Source organism: Schistocerca serialis, chromosome 4 (assembly GCF_023864345.2).
Source record: "Schistocerca serialis cubense isolate TAMUIC-IGC-003099 chromosome 4, iqSchSeri2.2, whole genome shotgun sequence".
Lineage (NCBI taxonomy): Eukaryota > Metazoa > Arthropoda > Insecta > Orthoptera > Acrididae > Schistocerca > Schistocerca serialis.
The window spans coordinates 758,288,685-758,308,903 of record NC_064641.1 but is presented as its reverse complement, the minus strand read 5'-3'; the positions used below and the strand labels follow the sequence as shown (position 1 = coordinate 758,308,903).

Genomic DNA, 20,219 nt, shown 5'->3' with positions numbered 1-20,219 from the left:
TGCTATGGGAGAACCAGTTGTTTCCGTACCATGTACAGCGTGTGCAGGCACTATCAGCAGCTGATTGGCCTCCACGTGTACACTTCTGCGAATGGTTCATCCAACAATATGTCAATCCTCATTTCAGTGCAAATGTTCACTTTACGGATGAGGCTTCATTCCGACGTGATCAAATTGTAAATTTTCACAATCAACATGTGTGGGCTGACGAGAATCCGCACGCAATTGTGCAATCACGTCATCAACGCAGATTTTCTGTGAATGTTTGGGCAGGCATTGTTGGTGATGTCTCGATTGGGCCCCATGTTCTTCCACCTACGCTCAATGGAGCACGTTATCATGATTTCATACGGGATACTCTACCTGTGCTGCTAGAACATGTGCCTTTACAAATACGATACAACATGTGGTTCATGCACGATGGAACTCCTGCACATTTCAGTCGAAGTGTTCGTACGCTTCTCAACAACAGATTCGGTGACCGATGGATTGGTAGAGGCGGACCAATTCTATGGCCTCCATGCTCTCCTGACCTCAACCCTCTTGACTTTCATTTATGGGGGCATTTGAAAGCTCTTGTCTATGCAACCCCGGTACCAAATGTAGAGACTCTTCGTGCTCGTATTGTGGACGGCTGTGATACAATACGCCATTCTCCAGGGCTGCATCAGCGCATCAGGGATTCTATGTGATGGAGGGTGGATGCAGGTATCCTCGCTAACGGAGGACATTTTGAACATTTCCTGTAACAAAGTGTTTGAAGTCACGCTGGTACGTTCTGTTGCTGTGTGTTTCCATTCCATGATTAATGTGATTTGAAGAGAAGTAATACAATGAACTCTAACATGGAAAGTAAGCGTTTCCGGACACATGTCCACATAACATATTTTCTTTCTTTGTGTGTGAGAAATGTTTCCTGAAAGTCTGGCCATACCTTTTTGTAACACCCTGTATAAAATGGTCTTCAATGCCATCGACAGTGTTACTTATGCCATGACTGTTTTATTCACTGACACACTTGTTTGATTGTAGAGATAAAAAACCTCTTCACCAAGTGACAGCAGAACATGCACATAAAAGAAGGTTATAAATATGTGTGCTTTTGGAGCCAGGGGCTCCTTCTTTCAGCAAAGGTGAAGGTGAAGGTGAAGGCAGAGGGGTAAAGGAAAAGGACTGGAGAGATCTAGGAAAAGGGATAGATTTCAGAAAAGTCACCCAGAACTGTGGGTCAGGGGAGACTTACCAGATGGAATGAGAAGGAAAGACTGATAGCTTCGAACTGCACCAGACGAGATTTGAAAACTTGAGAGCTTCAAGGTAGAAGACAGGGTAAAATGCAAGACAGAGATTACTGCTAATACATCCAGCATGAGTTAAAAAGAGTGAAAAGCTAAGGGCAATGTACGTAACAGAGGTGGGAGTTGTACGGCAAAAAATAGACAAGTAAGATAATGAAAGATGCAGAAAACTAAAACAGAGTAAGAAAGGAGTAGTTACTGTGAAGAAATGCAGATATGGAAGAAATTAACATAAATTGAGGCCAAGTGGCTAGTGAGAACCAAGGACATGTAGTGCTAATTCCCACCTGCAGAGTTCTGAGAAACTGGTGTCTGGGGGAAGAATCTAGATGGCGAGTGTGGCGAAACAAGCACCGAGATCATGACTGTCATGTTCTAGAGCATGCTCTACAACAGGACATTGTGTGTTGCCAATATACATCCTCTGTCTATGCCCATTCATTCTAACTGATAATTTGAATGGAAGTCACTCTGACATAAAAGGCCAAACAGTGTTTACAGAACAGCTTGTATATGATATGTCATTTCACAGGTGGCTCCCCCTTTGATAGTATTGTTTTGCCAGTTACAAGGCTGGTATAGGTGGTGGCAAGGGGTTGAATAGGGCAAGTCTTCCTGGGAGGCAGGGGAGGGGAGGGGAGGGGAGGGGGAGGGGAAGGGGGGGGCAAGAGTCACAGGAAGGAGCCATAAGGTGGGGAGATGGATCCAGAAGGAGCACAGGATCTGACAAGAATATTGCGGAAGTTGAGAGGGTGACGAAAAGTTGTTCTAGGTGTGGTGGGCAAAATCTTAGACAGAATGGATCTCATTTCAGGGAATGATTTTAGGAAGTCATGGCCTTGTCGAAGTAGCTGATTTATACATCCCAGATCAGGATAATACTGAGTCACATGTGTTGTGTTCCGAAGTTGCTTTTCGGAGGGATCATCAATATCAGGATTGGATGTGATGGGCTGGTGGGGTAATCACGTCCAGTGAAGGCTGAGGTGAGAATAGTGGTGTATTGCTATAAAGAATCTGCATCCGAACAAATATGTTTGCCATGTATGCTAAGACTATATGGGAGGAAATGTGGAAATGTTCAACCTGAAAAGGATGGAAACCATCAAAATGTAAGTACTGTTGTTTGTTAGTAAGTTTAATGTGAACAGAAGTGTGTAGCTGGCCTTCAGTGAGGATGAGATCAACTTCAAGGAAAGTGGCATGGGATCCGGAATAGGACTGTGTTAAATTTAGTTGGGAGGTGGTATTCAGAAGCTCCAGAATTTTCACAGGTCAGCCTCATATGTGCCCAAATGGCAAACATGTCTTCAATGTATCTAAACCAAACCAGAGGCTGAAGACTTAGGGAGCCCAGGAAAGCTCACTTGCACAGTTAGTCTTCCTCACTTTTTTTAGTTCTTCTTCACTACCCTACCAATCCCTGATGGTTTTTCCAGCTGATGGAGGGCCAAAATGCCACTCAGCTGCTCAGTTTCCATTTTCTTCTGCTTATACTATTACTTTCAATTTATAGCCAGCATCATATGAATACTTTTAATTTTTCTTTATTATGAAACTAGCTACTGACAAAAATTGTGTACTGTTACTGATAACACAAATCACTTTCAATTCAAGTTCACTGGCAGTGCAGACTGCAATGGCGCATCATAGGCACACAGCATTCTGGGTTTGTGATTGTGGGATGGGAGGGAGACAGTGTTAGCAAGCTTGTGAATCCCCACAACTCATGTTTGTCACATCGGTGCACTGCTTCTGCCACATGAATCCAGTGTTGTCTGATAGAAATAGGTTTCCCACAGCCTTGAATATATGGCCATTTTTAAGACTGGTGGGAATTTTAAATCGAATACTGGACATTTCTATATTAATTTTGAGTATAAGAGTCATCCGACTTTTGAAGGCAATTTTTGGAAGACAAAAGTGCATCTTATAGTCAGTAAAATATGGTATTCTTTCCATTTTTCAGCCTCCCCTTCTTTGTTTAGTATTTTCTTGCCACGTGAGCTCTTGAAATTCATACAGCTGCAACAGCTTTCCATTTCTCCTCTAGCCATTTCTGTTTCACAAATTTGCACTCTCTATCAAACCCATTTTTTAGATTGTATTGTGGAAAGGATAGATTGCTACTCACCATATAACAGAGATATTGAGCCACAGACAGGCATAACAAGAAGAGTACTAAACACATTAGCTTTTGACCAGGAGGCCTTCTTCTGAAATAAACAACATACATAGACATACATTCACACAAATGCAGCTCGCACTCGCATGACCACTGTCTCTGGCTGTGAGCCAGTGTGGCCTTGACAGCCAGAGACAGTGGTCACTTGCGTGTGAACTGTGTTTGTGTGAATGTTTGGCCTGTATTACACTATCATATTTCTTCGTCAAAGATTTGATCAAAGATATGATCAAATATTCATCAAATTTGTTTGAGAAAGATATTTGGCGTGGCATTAGAAAGGGGTATTACACTGTCATCATATTTTTCGTTAAAGTTCAAGGTGACTGACAACAAATTGTTATTATGTGCAGCAGTTGCATGAACCACAACAGCACTGTGCGTGCATTTGGAACAGAAGCAGGGGTGGGGGTGGGGGTGGGGGGGTGGGGGGGGGGGACATACCTGAGTGAAGCCATGCTTTTAGCATTCAACAAAATTTGTTACATGAGCTTCTAGTGGAGGACGTAAGTCGTACATACATTACTTAAGACTGGATGAGCATACATTTCAGTATTTGCTCAGAGAAGTGTCTCGTCATATCACAAAGCACAATACTCACTTAAGAACTGCTATGTCTTCTACAGGCAGACTCACAGAAAGATTCCAATTTCTTGCTACAGGAGACAGTTACTCTAGCTTGTAGTACAGCACTCTAATACAACAGTGCACATTAACTAAAATAATACCTGAAACATGTGAAGCAATTTATAAAGCCCTAAAGGACCAATATCTAAAGGTAAATAAATGTTCAATGTACTTTATGTGCACTAAGAACTATTTTTATTGTAGATCAAAGTAATAATTACATTTTGTGTCCCGCAACTACCAAATTAATAGAAATGTATGAAGCTTATGATGCGCTTAACAATGTGGTGCATCCTGAGTACAAAATTAGATTAAGGAGACTGGAGAGCTCAGAAAAATTGACTAATGACCTCTGCATTTCTTTGTAGCTCTCCAGTCTTCTTAATCTATTTTTGGACTCATTGCGCCTTACTCTGCAAAGTGCCTCATCAGCTTCATAGCTTTCTATTAATTTTCTAGTTGACTGCGCACACAAATTAAACTTCACAGCCACGTTTACAAACACACTACCGGTGACAGAATGCTGCAGCGATGCTAGAGATTGAAGTGGCAACATTTCACATTGCAATGAACAGAATACAAGTGACTTTTATGATCAAATCTACTGCAAGGCCGTAGATTTGATCATATTTATTTGACAACAGGTGAGATTTGACAAAGTTCCCTATTAAACCATCAAATTTCTTTGACATAAATATTTGACAAATCAACTTTGACAAAGAAATATGATAGCGTAATATTGGTCTATATATGTGTAGGTTGTCTATTTCAGAAGAAGGCCTTCTGGCCAAAAGCTAATGTGTTTAGTAGTCTTTTTGCTGTGCCTGTCTGCTACCCTACATCTTTGCTACATTGTGAGTAGCAATCTATCCTTTACATAATATTGTCATTATTCCATCCTGGATTTTTCATTGTTTCTTTTTTTTAGACCTCTATATTCACTTTTGCTTGCTTCATTTTCTGCATTTTTACATTTCATCATTTCATCAGTCAAATTCCAAACCACGTACATTATCAAAGGATTTCTTCTGGACCTAACTGCCTATCTGAACCTTTCATGCAATCACTATTTCACTTCTCAAAACTACGCAGTCATCTTCTACTGCATTTCTTCCACATATTTCAAACAATCATTGCCTAATGATCCATCTGAAACTCTCAAACTCTGTTTCTTTCAGTTTATTCAGATCCCATCCCCTTAATCTCCACATTTCTAAAATTTTTTCACTTTTAATCTGCACTTCATAACCAAACGTCAGAGTCCAATCTATTTCTGGAAATGTTCTGCAGTTTAAAATATTGGTTCAAAATCTCTGTCTTGGCATTATATAATCTACCTAAAATCATCCAGTGTCTCCTGGTTCCTACCTGTCAATCTCTTGTATTATCTATATAGGTAGTGGGCATATATACTTTTACAGTTGTGGTGGAACATTGCTATGATGATCCTTCCACTCTGCAGTTTCTAGTCATACACTGAAAACAAACACTACTAATTCAGACGTACATTCAATAGACTGAAAGCTTTGGCAGCATACTAAAAATTTTGACCACACCATAAACATAAGATGAAGAAGGACAAGAAGAACAAGACAATGATAAAACTGCTGGTAGTGAAGATGCTGTAGCTCTAGACTATACAAGAAAGAATTGCTGATTACTATGATTAAAGAAACTAAAACTTTAATAATGTGCCAAATAACGAAGACTTTCTTGTGCTACTTGATGTGAATGTGCGTGTATTATTTTTAAAAAATAATAGTTGACCCACATTCCTATTTTTAGTTCACTGTTAGACCTATTCCTATGGTCCCCCTATCTAATTTTGTTTTGATAACTCTGATCAGAAATCCTGCTTTTTCTCACCACATCTGGAATATTTTACACATAAGGATGCCATCCTTCCCCACGAACCATGGACCTTGCCGTTGGTGGGGAGGCTTGTGTGCCTCAGCGATACAGATAGCCGTACCGTAGGTGCAACCACAACGGAGGGGTATCTGTTGAGAGGCCAGACAAACATGTGGTTCCTGAAGAGGGGCAGCAGCCTTTTCAGTAGTTGCAGGGGCAACAGTCTGGATGATTGACTGACCTGGCCTTCCAACATTAACCAAAACGGCCTTGCTGTGCTGGTACTGCGAACGGCTGAAAGCAAAGGGAAACTATGGCCGTATTTTTTTCCCGAGGGCATGCAGCTTTACTGTATGATTAAATGATGATGGCGTCCTCTTGGGTAAAATATTACGGAGGTAAAATAGTCCCCCATTCGGATCTCCGGGCGGGGACTACTCAAGAGGACGTCGTTATCAGGAAAAAGAAAACTGGCGTTCTACGGATCGGAGCGTGGAACGTCAGATCCCTTAACCGGGCAGGTAGGTTAGAAAATTTAAAAAGGGAAATGGATAGGTTAAAGTTAGATATAGTGGGAATTAGCGAAGTTCGGTGGCAGGGGGAACAAGACTTTTGGTCAGGTGAATACAGGGTTATAAATACAAAATCAAATAGGGGTAATGCAGGAGTAGGATTAATAATGAACAAAAAAAATAGGTTTGCGGGTAAGCTACTACGAACAGCATAGTGAACGCATTATTGTGGCCAAGATAGAAATGAAGCCCATGCCTATTACAGTAGTACAAGTTTATATGCCAACTGGCTCTGCAGATGATGAAGAAATTGAAGAAATGTATGATGAGATAAAAGATAGTATTCAGGTAGTGAAGGGAAACGAAAATCTAATAGTCATGGGTGATTGGAATTCGAGAGTAGGAAAAGGGAGAGAAGGAAACATAGTAGGTGAATATGGATTGGGGCTAAGAAATTAAAGAGGAAGCCGCCTGGTAGAGTTTTGCACAGAGCATAACTTAATCATAGCTAACACTTGGTTCAAGAATCGTGAAAGAAGGTTGTATACTTGCAAGAATCCTGGAGATACTAGAAGGTATCAGATAGATTATATAATGGTAAGACAAAGATTTAGGAACCAGGTTTTAAATTGTAAGACATTTCCAGGGGCATATGTGGACTCTGACCACAATCTATTGGTTATGAACTGTAGATTAAAACTGAAGAAACTGCAAAAAGGTGGGAATTTAAGGAAATGGGACCAGGATAAACTGAAAGAACCAGAGGTTGTACAGAGTTTCAGGGAGAGCATAAGGGAACAATTGACAGGAATGGGGGAAAGAAGTACAGTAGAAGAAGAATGGGTAGCTCTACGGGATGAAGTAGTGAAGGCAGCAGACGATCAAGTAGGTAAAAAGACGAGGGCTAGTAGAACTCCTTGGGTAACAGAAGAAACATTGAACTTAATTGATGAAAGGAGAAAATATAAAATGCAGTAAATGAAGCAGGCAAAAAGGCATAGAAACATCTCAAAAATGATATCGACAGGAAGTGCAAAATGGCTAAGCAGGGATGGCTAGAGGACAAAAGTAAGGATGTAGAGGCTTCTCTCACTAGGGGTAAGATGGATACTGCCTACAGGAAAATTAAAGAGACTGTTGGAGAAAAGAGAAACGTATGAATATCAAGAGCTGAGATGGAAACCCAGTTCTAAGCAAAGAAGAGAAAGCAGAAAGGTGGAAGGAGTATATAGAGGGTCTATACAAGGGTGATGTTCTTGAGGACAATATTATGGAAATGGAAGAGGATGTAGATGAAGATGAAATGGGAGATACGATACTGTGTGAAGAGTTTGACAGAGCACTGAAAGACCCGAGTCGAAACAAGGCCCCGGGAGTAGACAACATTCCATTAGAACTACTGACAGCCTTGAGAGAGCCAGTCCTGACAAAACTCTACCATCTTGCGAGCAAGATGTATGAGACAGGCGAAATATCCTCAGACTTCAAGAAAAATATAATAATTGCAATCCCAAAGAAAGCAGGTGTTGACAGATGTGAAAATTACTGAACTATCAGTTTAGTAAGTCACAGCTGCAAAATACTAATGCGAATTCTTACAGACGAATGAAAAAGCTGATAGAAGCCGACCTCGGGGAAGATCAGTTTGGATTCCGTAGAAATGTTGGAACACGTGAGGCAATACTGACCTTACGACTTACCGTAGAAGAAAGATTAAGGAAAGGCAAACCTACGTTTCTAGCATTTGTAGACTTAGAGAAAGCTTTTGACAATGTTGACTGGAATACTCTCTTTCAAATTCTGAAGGTGGCAGCGGTAAAATACAGAGAGCGAAAGGCTATTTACAGTTTGTACAGAAACCAGATGGCATTTATAAGAGTCGAGGGGCATGAAAGGGAAGCAGTGATTGGGAAGGGAGTGAGACAGGGTTGTAGTCTCTCCCAGATGTTATTCAATCTGTATATTGAGCAAGCAGTAAAGGAAACAAAACAAAAATTCGGAGGTATTAAAATCCATGGAGAAGAAATAAAAACTTTGAGGTTCGCCGATGACATTGTAATTCTATCAGAGACAGCAAAGGACTTGGAAGAGCAGTTGAACAGAATGGACAGTGTCTTAAAAGGAGGATATAAGATGAACATCAACAAAAGCAAAATGAGGATAATGGAATGTAGTTGAATTAAGTTGGGTGATGCTGAGGGAATTAGATTAGGAAATGATACACTTAAAGTAGTGAAGGAGTTTTGCTATTTGGGGAGCAAAATAACTGGTGACGGTCAAAGTAGAGAGGATATAAAATGTAGACTGGCAATGGCAAGGAAAGCGTTTCTGAAGAAGAGAAATTTGTTAACATAGAGTATAAATTTAAGTGTCAGGAAGTCGTTTCTGAAAGTATTTGTATGGAGTGTAGCCATGTATGGAAGTGAAACATGGACGATAAATAGTTTAGACAAGAAGAGAATAGAAGCTTTCGAAATGTGGTGCTACAGAAGAATGCTGAAGATTAGATGGGTAGATCACATAACTAATGATGAAGTATTGAATAGAATTGGGGAGAAGAGGAGTATGTGGCACAACTTGACAAAAAGAAGGGACCGGTTAGTAGGACATGTTCTGAGGCATCAAGGGATCACAAATTTAGCATTGGAGGGCAGCGTGGAGGGTAAAAATCGTAGAGGGAGACCAAGAGATGAATACACTAAGCAGATTCACAAGGATGTGGGTTGCAGTAAGTACTGGGAGATGAAGAAGCTTGCACAGGATAGGGTAGCATGGAGAGCTGCATCAAACCAGTCTCAGGACTGATGACCACAACAACAACAAGGATGCCATCACTAAACCATACAGTAAAGCTGCATGTTCTCTGGAAATATAATAGCTGTACTTTCCCACTGCTTTCCTCCATCCACAATACCAAAATAGCAAGGACATGTTGGCAAATCGTACAAGGCCTGAGCAATCAATCATCCAGGCTGTTGTCCTGCAGCCACAGAAAAGGTTGCTGCCCCTCTTCAGCAACAACATGTAAATCTGGTTTCTCCATAGATATCCTTCCAACATGGGTGCACTAAAGGTAAAACTAATTGTATCATTTAAGTGTGCGACAACTCCACCTTGTGAGGTTACTGTTGGTTTTTATAAAGTTATCTAATGTCTGCCATTATTCAGTTATCATATCCTTGTCAGCTAAATTGAGATTTTTAGGCGATGAGAAGCAACTATAGTATATCACCCACACACACACCCACACACACACACACACACACACACACACACACACACACACACACACACAGTGAATCATGTTTTTTATGTCAGATGTAATGTTCAGAGGTGACAGGAAAATGAATCCACTCTCATGAAATGAAAGCATTAACTGATATTGCTTTACCTTTAAGGGTAAGAGATACATCCCATTATTGCTTAAACTCAAAGAAAGAGACTTCATCAGTGATGAAAAAGGGTAGTATTATGTGGTAGTGAACATCACCTGGACTGTGACAAAATATGTTCACCCTGCACAATTAATTCAGTCTACCCATCAGCCCCCTCACCCCATGTCTGAACTACAGGTAGGATATAATTAGGTTCAGAATCAAAACAAGTGTTGGACCAATGTGCCACAGCAGTTGCTGAAGATAAATAGAATAGTTGCCAATATACTGTGCAAAAAATGTATTTGTCAACCCAGCTTCCACATTCAAAAACATACAACTTATCAATCACACTTGGAAACCCTCAAAAATCACATTCTGATAAATCAAGATTTCAGATATGTATTTTTATTAATTTACTTATCGCTTTAGGCTTATGATACATAATCACAATTGATGGCAGCAACGTTTTGAAAATGCTGATACTTAGATTAGATGTAATTACAAGATATAAAATAAATCGAGTTTGCACAGGACAAATGTTTTCTTTCATATATTGTGTTCACAAGATGAACAACGACTATTATTACAAAAATATTAAAATACTTTTAAAGACTAGCACAGAATCACTATATTTTGCAATATATTTACTTTTATCCAAAAATATAACACTTCTAGAAAAACTATTCAAATTCTTCAAAGTGACAGTATAAAAAACTGTTCTATGCTTTCCATATTTTCAGATATATACAAAATCAATTATTTCCTGCTGCTTTCCGATTTTTAAGCCAGTGTAACATAATTTATACATTGCATACTAGATTGTCAAAGATCTAATGGAACTTCACATATACATAATTAGACTTTCTATATCTTACTGATTTTTAAGATTTAGGAACAACAAACAAAAACTGTGAACATCATTAGTCAGTAACAATATTCTATATGCACAGCACGAAGTACTTCTATGATGTGATGATTTGAAAGTGATGCATGAATCATTGTGAAATAACAACAGTTAGAAAATGAAAGACCAACAAATTCTGAATTGATGAACAAAAATTATAAATTACAGTATGTCATGGCAAGGCTGTGAAGCATAATGTGTTGATTCTTTTGGACAGCAGAAAACTGCTGAAAACTCTGGTAGTTGTTTCAGAACAACAGGAATCCTGCAACAAAAGAAATACAGAAAAAACTTTAGTTATGAAATACATGACCGAGTTATGGAAAAATATTTTATTTTCATAAATGGTTCTCATACCTAAAACGTGTATTAGTACACATTCACAAATATACTGGGTGTTAAAAATTTTTAGAATCAAGATCGTAGCCAATAAAGAATCCTATATTTTTGAGGTAAGGTACACATGGTAGCAAACTAATATTTCAGGTAGGATGAAGTACTGAATGAAAGATGCCTCTGAGGCACATGTTTATAAAATACGTATGTTGCTGCATCAGTGTTGGTGGTGCTATCTTGATAAACATAGCAATCAGTAACGTACCCAGATTTTCCATTTGAGGATACATGAGGTTACATGAAGTCATTCATGACTGAAATCACAGTATAAACTGAAGAGGAACTGATTAGAAGTGTCCTAGCCTCTGTCTCATTACATAAGGGACAAGGAGGATATTTGAGAGTATGTGTAAAAATATCGATATGCCATTTTAATAAATGAATTCTGAACAGTTACTATGAACTTAAGATGTTGCTGGAAGTGTAATGTGTTTATAGAAAACTAAATAGTTGTTCTTGATGCCTGGTTTCCTCTACCATCTATACAATTATGAACCTAAAGGTTGGGTTACCCTATATATATGGTGTTCCATGCAATGTAAAAACCTCAAATATTTTGTAAGTGTTAAAATATTTCAAATGGTGATTGTCAGTAAGTGGTAATACAAATTGGGCAAGATGTTTTGACAGTGCAAATTTTTTAGCTATGATATATTCAAGCAACTGCACTTTTTTAATGCAAGGTTCTTTTTTAATGACACTTGATATCTACTGATAAGAGTAGCTCACATTAATGGTTGCAGTTAAAAATTACTCAAAAGACTTTTACATCACATTTAGCTATTTATGAATTATTTTTTCAAAAATTTTTTTGCATGTCAACAAGTATTAAATCACTGTGCTCTATAAAAGTTAGGCGTGTTAGCGTATAATGCATTTCAATTTATCTATTATAAGTAGGCAGAAACCATGATCAATATCTCCAACTGCTCATGAAAAGTCAGGGGAGTGCATAATATGCAGTGCACTTGATATACAGGGCTATTACAAATGATTGAAGCGATTTCATAAATTCACTGTAGCTCCATTCATTGACATATGGTCACGACACACTACAGATACGTAGAAAAACTCATAAAGTTTTGTTCGGCTGAAGCCGCACTTCAGGTTTCTGCCGCCAGAGCGCTCGAGAGCGCAGTGAGACAAAATGGCGACAGGAGCCGAGAAAGCGTATGTCGTGCTTGAAATGCACTCACATCAGTCAGTCATAACAGTGCAACGACACTTCAGGACGAAGTTCAACGAAGATCCACCAACTGCTAACTCCATTCAGCGATGGTATGTGCAGTTTAAAGCTTCTGGATGCCTCTGTAAGGGGAAATCAACGGGTCGGCCTGCAGTGAGCGAAGAAACGGTTGAATGCGTGCGGGCAAGTTTCACGCATAGGCCGCGGAAGTCGATGAATAAAGCAAGCAGGGAGCTAAATGTACCACAGCCGACGGTTTGGAAAATCTTACGGAAAAGGCTGAAGCAGAAGCCTTACTGTTTACAATTGCTACAAGCCCTGACACCCGATGACAAAGTCAAACGCTTTGAATTTGCAACAGCTCATGGAAGAGGATGCGTTCAGTGCGAAACTTGTTTTCAGTGATGAAGCAACATTTTTTCTTAATGGTGAAGTGAACAGACACAATGTGCGAATCTGGGCGGTAGAGCATCCTTAGCATTCATGCAGCAAATTCGCAGTTCACCAAAAGTTAACGTGTTTTGTGCAATTTCACAGTTTAAAGTTTACGGCCCCTTTTTCTTCTGCGAAAAAAACACAGGACACAAGTATCTGGACATGCTGGAAAATTGGCTCATGCCACAACTGGAGACCGACAGCGCCGACTTCATCTTTCAACAGGACGGTGCTCCACCGCACTTCCATCATGATGTTCGGCATTTCTTAAACAGGAGATTGGAAAACCGTTGGATCGGTCGTGGTGGAGATCATGATCAGCAATTCATGTCATGGCCTCCACGCTCTCCCAACGTAACCCCATGTGATTTCTTTCTGTGGGGTTATGTGAAAGATTCAGTGTTTAAACCTCCTCTACCAACAAACGTGCCAGAACTGCGAGCTCGCATCAACGATGCTTTCGAACTCATTGATGGGGACATGCTGCGCCGAGTGTGGGAGGAACTTGATTATCGGCTTGATGTCTGCCGAATCACTAAAGGGGCACATATCGAACATTTGTGAATGCCTAAAAAAACTTTTTGAGTTTTTGTATGTGTGTGCAAAGCATTGTGAAGATATCTCAAATAAAATTGCTTCAATCATTTGTAATAACCCTGTATATCCAACCAACTAAAGTGTGTATCTGGAGAGTCAGCAATTCATTTTGGAAAAATTATAGGTCAAATTCACACAGTTGTCTTCATTCCATATTATTTTTTATAGATTACTGTAATAAGTTTTATTATTTGTGCACTTGAGCTCTCAGGTCTGTATCTCTGAAGTGGAAGGGTCACTAGTGTTCAGTGCAGAGCTATGGCCATCTTTACATGGGTGTCTCCAAGAATTAGTTCTAGGGAGGGCCACAATTTGTTAGAATGTTTTGATGTAATAATAATAATAATAATAATAATAATAATAACAACAACAATGCCAATAATAATACATATTTGTTTACTTAGTTTTAGCATAACTTACAAGATTTTGCAAATCTGAAAAATGCAGCATTTGATAATCATTCATTCAAAAATTTGGGAGGTACGTGTGCCAAACAATTATTTTAAGAATTAATATAGTGACATTTACCCTCACTGCTTTGACAATATAAAGGGTTTTCAAAATTAATTATCTCAATAGAGATGTGCAACAAAAAGCATGTTTATTGTGAAAGCTGTATATCTTCTGTAAGCAGTCATTACCATCACATCACAGTCTTTCCGAAATGTCCACCACTCACAGTACATAGGTGGAACACATGAACAATGAACTTTACCACCTCATCCTGTAGTGTCTTAATGGAAAAGGATTCAGATGCTACACACATTGCCGAATTGAGCTCATCCGATACTGTGGGATAGCTCTGGTGGGCAATCTCTTTCAATGTGTCCTACAAACAGAGGTCACAATGTGTCAGATTGGGTGAATATGAATGCCAATTCACCCCCGCACCAGTAAATTTGCAGTAATCCAACCCAATGACTCTATTCCCGAAGTATTCATCAACAAAGCTAAACACTTTTTCAATGTAATTTGATGTGGCCCCATCTTGCACTAACTACTCGGTGCCTGGTCGATCTTCCGACACTAGCTGTGTGGCAACAAACTATTCCAGAGCTACAATTTAGTGCTTTTTAGCGATTGTTTCTCACATGAAGAAGGGCCAACAATGCCTCTGCTGCACACCGCAGCCCAACCAGTAACTTTGGGAGAATACAGTGGCTTCGCTTTACACAAATGGGATTTTCTGAACCACAAAAATCAGCGGTTTAAATGTGCCTCATCTGTAAACCAGATGCAGCCAACAGTTCCAGATACTGTTATATGTTTTTTATTCCAGTTTTTGATCACAATATGAAGTCCTTCAACAATGACTGGTTTCAGTCATTAATGACCATCTTCAGATCTGTTCTACACCATGTCCTAATGTGATAAAACCATAATAGCATCATCAAAATATATATACGATGCTTTGCTGAGTGTATTTATTTGTTTCGACGATGCCATTACGGCTTTATCACATTACGACATGGTGTAGAACAGACCTGAAGATGGTCATTACTGACTGAAACCAGTCATCATCGAAGGCCTTCTTATTGTGATCAAAGATTGGAATAAAAAACACTTGGCTTTGGATTTGTAATGGAAACATGTTTAGGCTTCGTTTAGTATTTTCTGCGTGCTGAAAGACTTCAAACGAATCTCTGCTGAAGTTCTTCAGACAGATTTCCTTCAATTTTGCTAAATAATTCCTGAAACTGTGCGTGATGTTGTCAGGAGTAACTACAGTTAACCAGGGCCAGCATTCCATGCTAGATATCAGACACATTGCCTGCCCATTGGAATTTGGTAGAGAGCTTGCGAACGGTTTTCACATCAGATCCTTTGGGAAAATTAAACAGTGTTTGAAAATGACACCTTATTGTTATAGAACTATGTTCTAACCTTTGGTATTCCAGTACCAAAAAAAGATAACATGCCTTATCTGAATCTCTCCCTTTGGTATACTAACCTCATTTCACATTTCAATGGTGGAACTGATCACTCTGAGCTGAGGCACACTGTACTTACTACTTATTGCCATTGCAGTGCCGTATATTAGCAGCTTTCCCAACTATTTCAAAATTTCTGTATAAAATTCTTATAGCTTTCAGAATAAAATACCATTTATTGCACTTGTCTATTGATCTTAGTAATTAAGTAAATGTGTAAAGCATGCTAAGTTGCAGGCAGGCAACTTAGCGTGCTTTACGGTAAGTAGCAATCCATCTTTTCCTACATTATTCATATTCCTACCTGGAGTTTCCATTGTTTGAAATTAGTCCGTGAGATACCTAAGTTTGAAATCAGGGGCTCCTTCATTGGCCGCATCGTATTTACACATTATAAAAGCAGTATGTACAAGTATATTTACCATTATCAGCATTTCACTTAGCATCCACCTCTACACTTACACTCTGCAAGTCACCTTAAGGTGTGTGCTGGAGGATACTTCAGGTACCGATATCATTTCCTCCTTCCCCTGTCATGTGCACAAATGATGTGTGGGAGGAATGACTGTCAATCTCTTTATAAGCTCTGTATAAGCTCTAATTCCCCCTGTGTTTCTCAACCTGGTCATTCTGAAAGATGTATGTGCTAAGCAGAAATATGTTGCCAGACTTCTTGAAATATGTTGAAATTGACATTGATGTTGTTGTTATTGTTGTCTTTATTGTTGTCATGGTCTTTAGTTTGAAGACTGGTCTGACATAGGTCTTCATGTTACTCTATCCTGTGTAAGCCTCTTCATCTCTAAATAACTACTGCAACCTACATCCTTCTGAACGTGACGACTGTATTCATCTCTCGGTCTCCCTCTACAATTTTTAGCCCCCACACTTACCTCCAATACTAAATTGTTGATCTCTTGATGTCTCAGAATATGTCCTATCAACCGATCCGTTCTTTTAGTCGGGCTGTGCCACAAATTTATTGTCTCCCCAATTCTATTCAGTACCTCTACATTAGTTACATGATCTACCCATCTAATCTTCAACATTCTTCTGTAGCACCACATTTCAAAAGCTTCTTTCTTTTCTTGTCTAAAATGTTTATCATCCATGTTTCACTTCCATGCATGAGTACACTGTAGACAAAGACCTTCTTTGGAAACACTTTTCTTGCCACTGCCAGTCTATATTTTACATCCTTCCTCCTTTGGCCATCACAGTTATTTTGCTACCTAAATAGCAAAACTACTCTAAGAGTCTCATTTGCTAATCTAATTACCTCAGCATCACCTGATTTCATTCAACTATATTCCATTATCCTTCTCTCACTTTTGTTGAAGTTCATCTTATATCCTCCTTTCAAGACACAGTCCATTCCATTCCATTCAGCTGCTCTTCCATGTTTTGCTGTGTCTGACAGAATTACGATGTCACTGAGAAACCTCAAGGTTTTTATTTCTTCTCCCTGAGCTTTCATTCCTATTTCAATTTTTTCTTTGGTTTAATTTACTGCTTGCTTACTGTATAGAGTGAATAACACTGGCAAACAGCTAAACAACAATCTCACTCACTTCTAAATCACTACTTCCCTTTCATGCCCCTCGACTCTTGTAACTATTGTCTCAGTTCTACAGAAGTTGTAAATAGCTTTTTGCTCCATGTATTTTATTCCCACTGCCTTCAGGAGTTCAAAGAGAATATTTCAGTCAACATTGTCAAAAGCTTTCTCTAAGTCTACAAATGCTAAGAGAAGTCATAGGGTCAATACTGCCTCTTTTGTTACTGCATTCCTTTGAACTTCAAATTGATCTTCCCTAATGTCATTTTCTAGCAGTTTTTTCATTCTTCTGTAAAATTTGTGTCAGTGTTTTGCAACCAATTAAACTGAAAGTTGGGTAATTTTCACACCTGTCAGCAACTGCTTTCTGTGGAATTATTGCATTCTTCTCATACACCTTGCATGCGAGATGCAAGAGTTTTGCCATGAATGGGTCTCACAATACTATCGGTAGTTCTCATAGAATGTCATCTCCCCACCAGGGGCCTTTTTTCGACTTAGGTCCTTCAGATTTTAATTGTTTAATTGAAGATTGTATATTCGAAAGCTGTTGTGTAAAGACCTTGGCATGTCAGTCATTTCAATTTACAAAATTCCAGAAAGGGCATTAGTCACACCATTCCTCTCTAAATTCCAGTGCTTGCTAAATAAACTAAAGCAAGAAAAGAAGAAAATAATTGTAATAGCAATTGATTTTAATGTAAACACTGCAAATAACAATGAAGAATCAACAAAATTTATTGATTCAATTAAAAAGGCTGGTTATAACCTAAATTTTTTGTAGTTCGCCACAGAAAATATTCACTCAGCAACATACATTGGTAACATTATACTAAATTACTGTTTTGATAATGCTGATCACTCAGCCTTGTTTGTCTCACTGCCAAAAACTGATAAACATAATGCAAGAAAAACTTATATCAAAAGAAGTTTCAATAAAACAAATATTGAAATATTCTATGAGAAACTAAGTACAGTTAAATGATTTCTCGGGGATGGAGATTCAACACGTGATAACTTTAGTACATCCTTAAATAGTTTTCTTGAAGCATTTAAACGAAACTTTCCCACCAAGATCATATTCCAATAAAACATCAAATAAGATAAGATGGATCACACTAGAAATAAAAATAATATCCAGTGAGAGGAAAAGGAAGGTACACAATCAGCCGAAGTACAGCAAAGATCCTGATATTGTAAAATATGTTAGGAACTATTTTTTTAATGTGAAAGTTTTAAAACAAATGACAAATAATAAATTCATTCTAGGGCAAAAAAATAAAACAAGGGCAGTCTGGTCTGTAGTTAAGTCTGAATTAGGCATCAAAAATTACAAACGAGGCATTTAACAAATCAAACTTAACTAAAATCTGTTGTACATCCCGGTCAAATATCTAAGTGCTTCAATGAGCACTTCATAAATGTGGCAAAATCTGATTTAGATGCAGCAAATTATGAGCAGGAAGTAAATAGTTTGGATTGAAAAGTAATTTCAGTGAATATCTTAAAAAATTCAACACAGTCTCAACAAAATTTGTTGAAAATGTCATACTCTCCTTAAAAGACAAGTATTCAGCAGGTTGGGATGGGATAAGCACCAAAGTAATTAAAAAAGTTTACAACATAATAGCTCATCCTCTCTCTCACACACAATAAACAAATCGTCTGAGGAAGGTTACTTCCCTGACCTCTTGAAATATGTGGAAGTAAAACCAATGTTAGAAAAGGTTCACAAGATGATATGGGAAATTATCGCCCCACTTCTGTTCTTCCAGTCATATCAGAAATATTTGAAAATATTGCTGCTTTACAGGGAGAAAGCTTTGTCACAGAGTATGATATCATTTCAAATAACCAATTTGGCTTCTGACGGGGTACAAACATAGTACAAGTGATAAATGAATTTGTCGAAAAAATTACTTCATCAGTTAGATACGGAAACTCAAGTTGCAGAAATATCCTGTTATCTTACAAAAGCATTCGACCCTGTAAACCATGTCCTGCTGCTTTTCAAACTCAACAGGTATGGAATAAGGGATATTGCTTTGAAATGGTTTGGATCGTATCTCACAGAGAGGAAATAAAGGGTAATAACCACATCAATTGGAGTAGATTACTTCGCAGAGTGGAAATCTGTGTCACAAGGTGCTCCTCAATGTTCAGTTCTTAGACCAATTTTATTCCTGTTCCAAGCAAATGACTTGCCTCTCAGTATAAACATTCATCTAACCTTGTTTGCTGGTGATACTTCTGCCCTTATTGAAAATGAAACTTCTGATAATATACCTGCCTCGGGCATGGATGTGTGTGATGTTCTTAGGTTACTTAGAATTAAGTAGTTCTAAGTTCTAGGGGACTGATGACCTCAGATGCTAAGTCGAATGGTGCTCAGAGCCATTTGAACCATTTTCAATAATATACCACAGAGTGTCATGAATGCGTTAAGTAACTTGGAAACATGGTTCTGTCTAAATGGCTTAATGCTTAAGATTTCAGAAATCCACATGATGAGTTTTAAAACCAAACAGTCAAAAACTAAAGAAATCTGTATTGCTCACAATAATCAAAAAATGGAAGAACTTGACTCAGTCAGATTTCTAGGAATAAACTTAGACAGAAATTTGAGTTGGAATATCTAGCAAATAAATTAAACAGCCTTGCATTTACTCATATGGACACCAGGTAAATAGCATACTACAACTACTATGAATCTGTTATTAGATATGATATAATGTTTTGGGGAAACTCAGGAAACGTTACACAAATTTTAAAGTTACAAAAAAGAATCATAGCGCAGTGTGTCATTTAAAGACCTAAAAGTATTAATTGTCAACTCTTTACACATCTTTAAGGTGATTCTTTTCCTACACAGCAGCTCTGATCTATTTTTAAAAAAATTAAACACTCAATACAACACAAGACAAAAAGAAAACTTTTTGCTGACCTCACATCACATAAGCTGTGTGCTCAGTACATAGCCATGAAAATTCACAAGAAAATAAAAGGATGTGGCATAACAAATATGAAGATAAATATTTTAAAAAGCAAGTTACGTGATTTTCTAATTGAAGATGCTACTACTCTGTGGAAGATTTCAAGAAAGACTAATTCTACTTTGAGCTGGATCTCTAAAATGGAATAAAAATTTATGATGTTATAGTGGATGTAACAGGGTGTACACAAGGACAAGGAAAAAAATTTCCAGATTTTTCCTGGATTTCCCAGTTAAAAATACATTTTCTCATGGGTCAAAATACACTTTTTCCATGTTGAGTGACAGTATACTTTTCCTCGGAACTGTAAAACTTATCAATCCTTTGATTGGTTATGGTTTTATAAACTGGCATAGAATTTCCTGGCAC

The 20,219-nt window shown here is 38.3% G+C and overlaps 1 protein-coding gene across 1 annotated transcript in view; it reads right to left on the bottom strand.

The window, feature by feature from the left end:
• Positions 1 to 10,259: 10,259 nt before the first annotated feature.
• The window catches only part of LOC126473303 (endothelin-converting enzyme homolog), a 632,708-nt gene continuing 622,748 nt past the window's right edge, over positions 10,260 to 20,219 (bottom strand). The window contains exon 16 of the mRNA XM_050100277.1: positions 10,260 to 11,019. Within this exon, the coding sequence (XP_049956234.1) occupies positions 10,917 to 11,019 (103 nt within the window). The 3' untranslated portion in view covers positions 10,260 to 10,916. The remainder of the gene's footprint in view (positions 11,020 to 20,219) is intronic.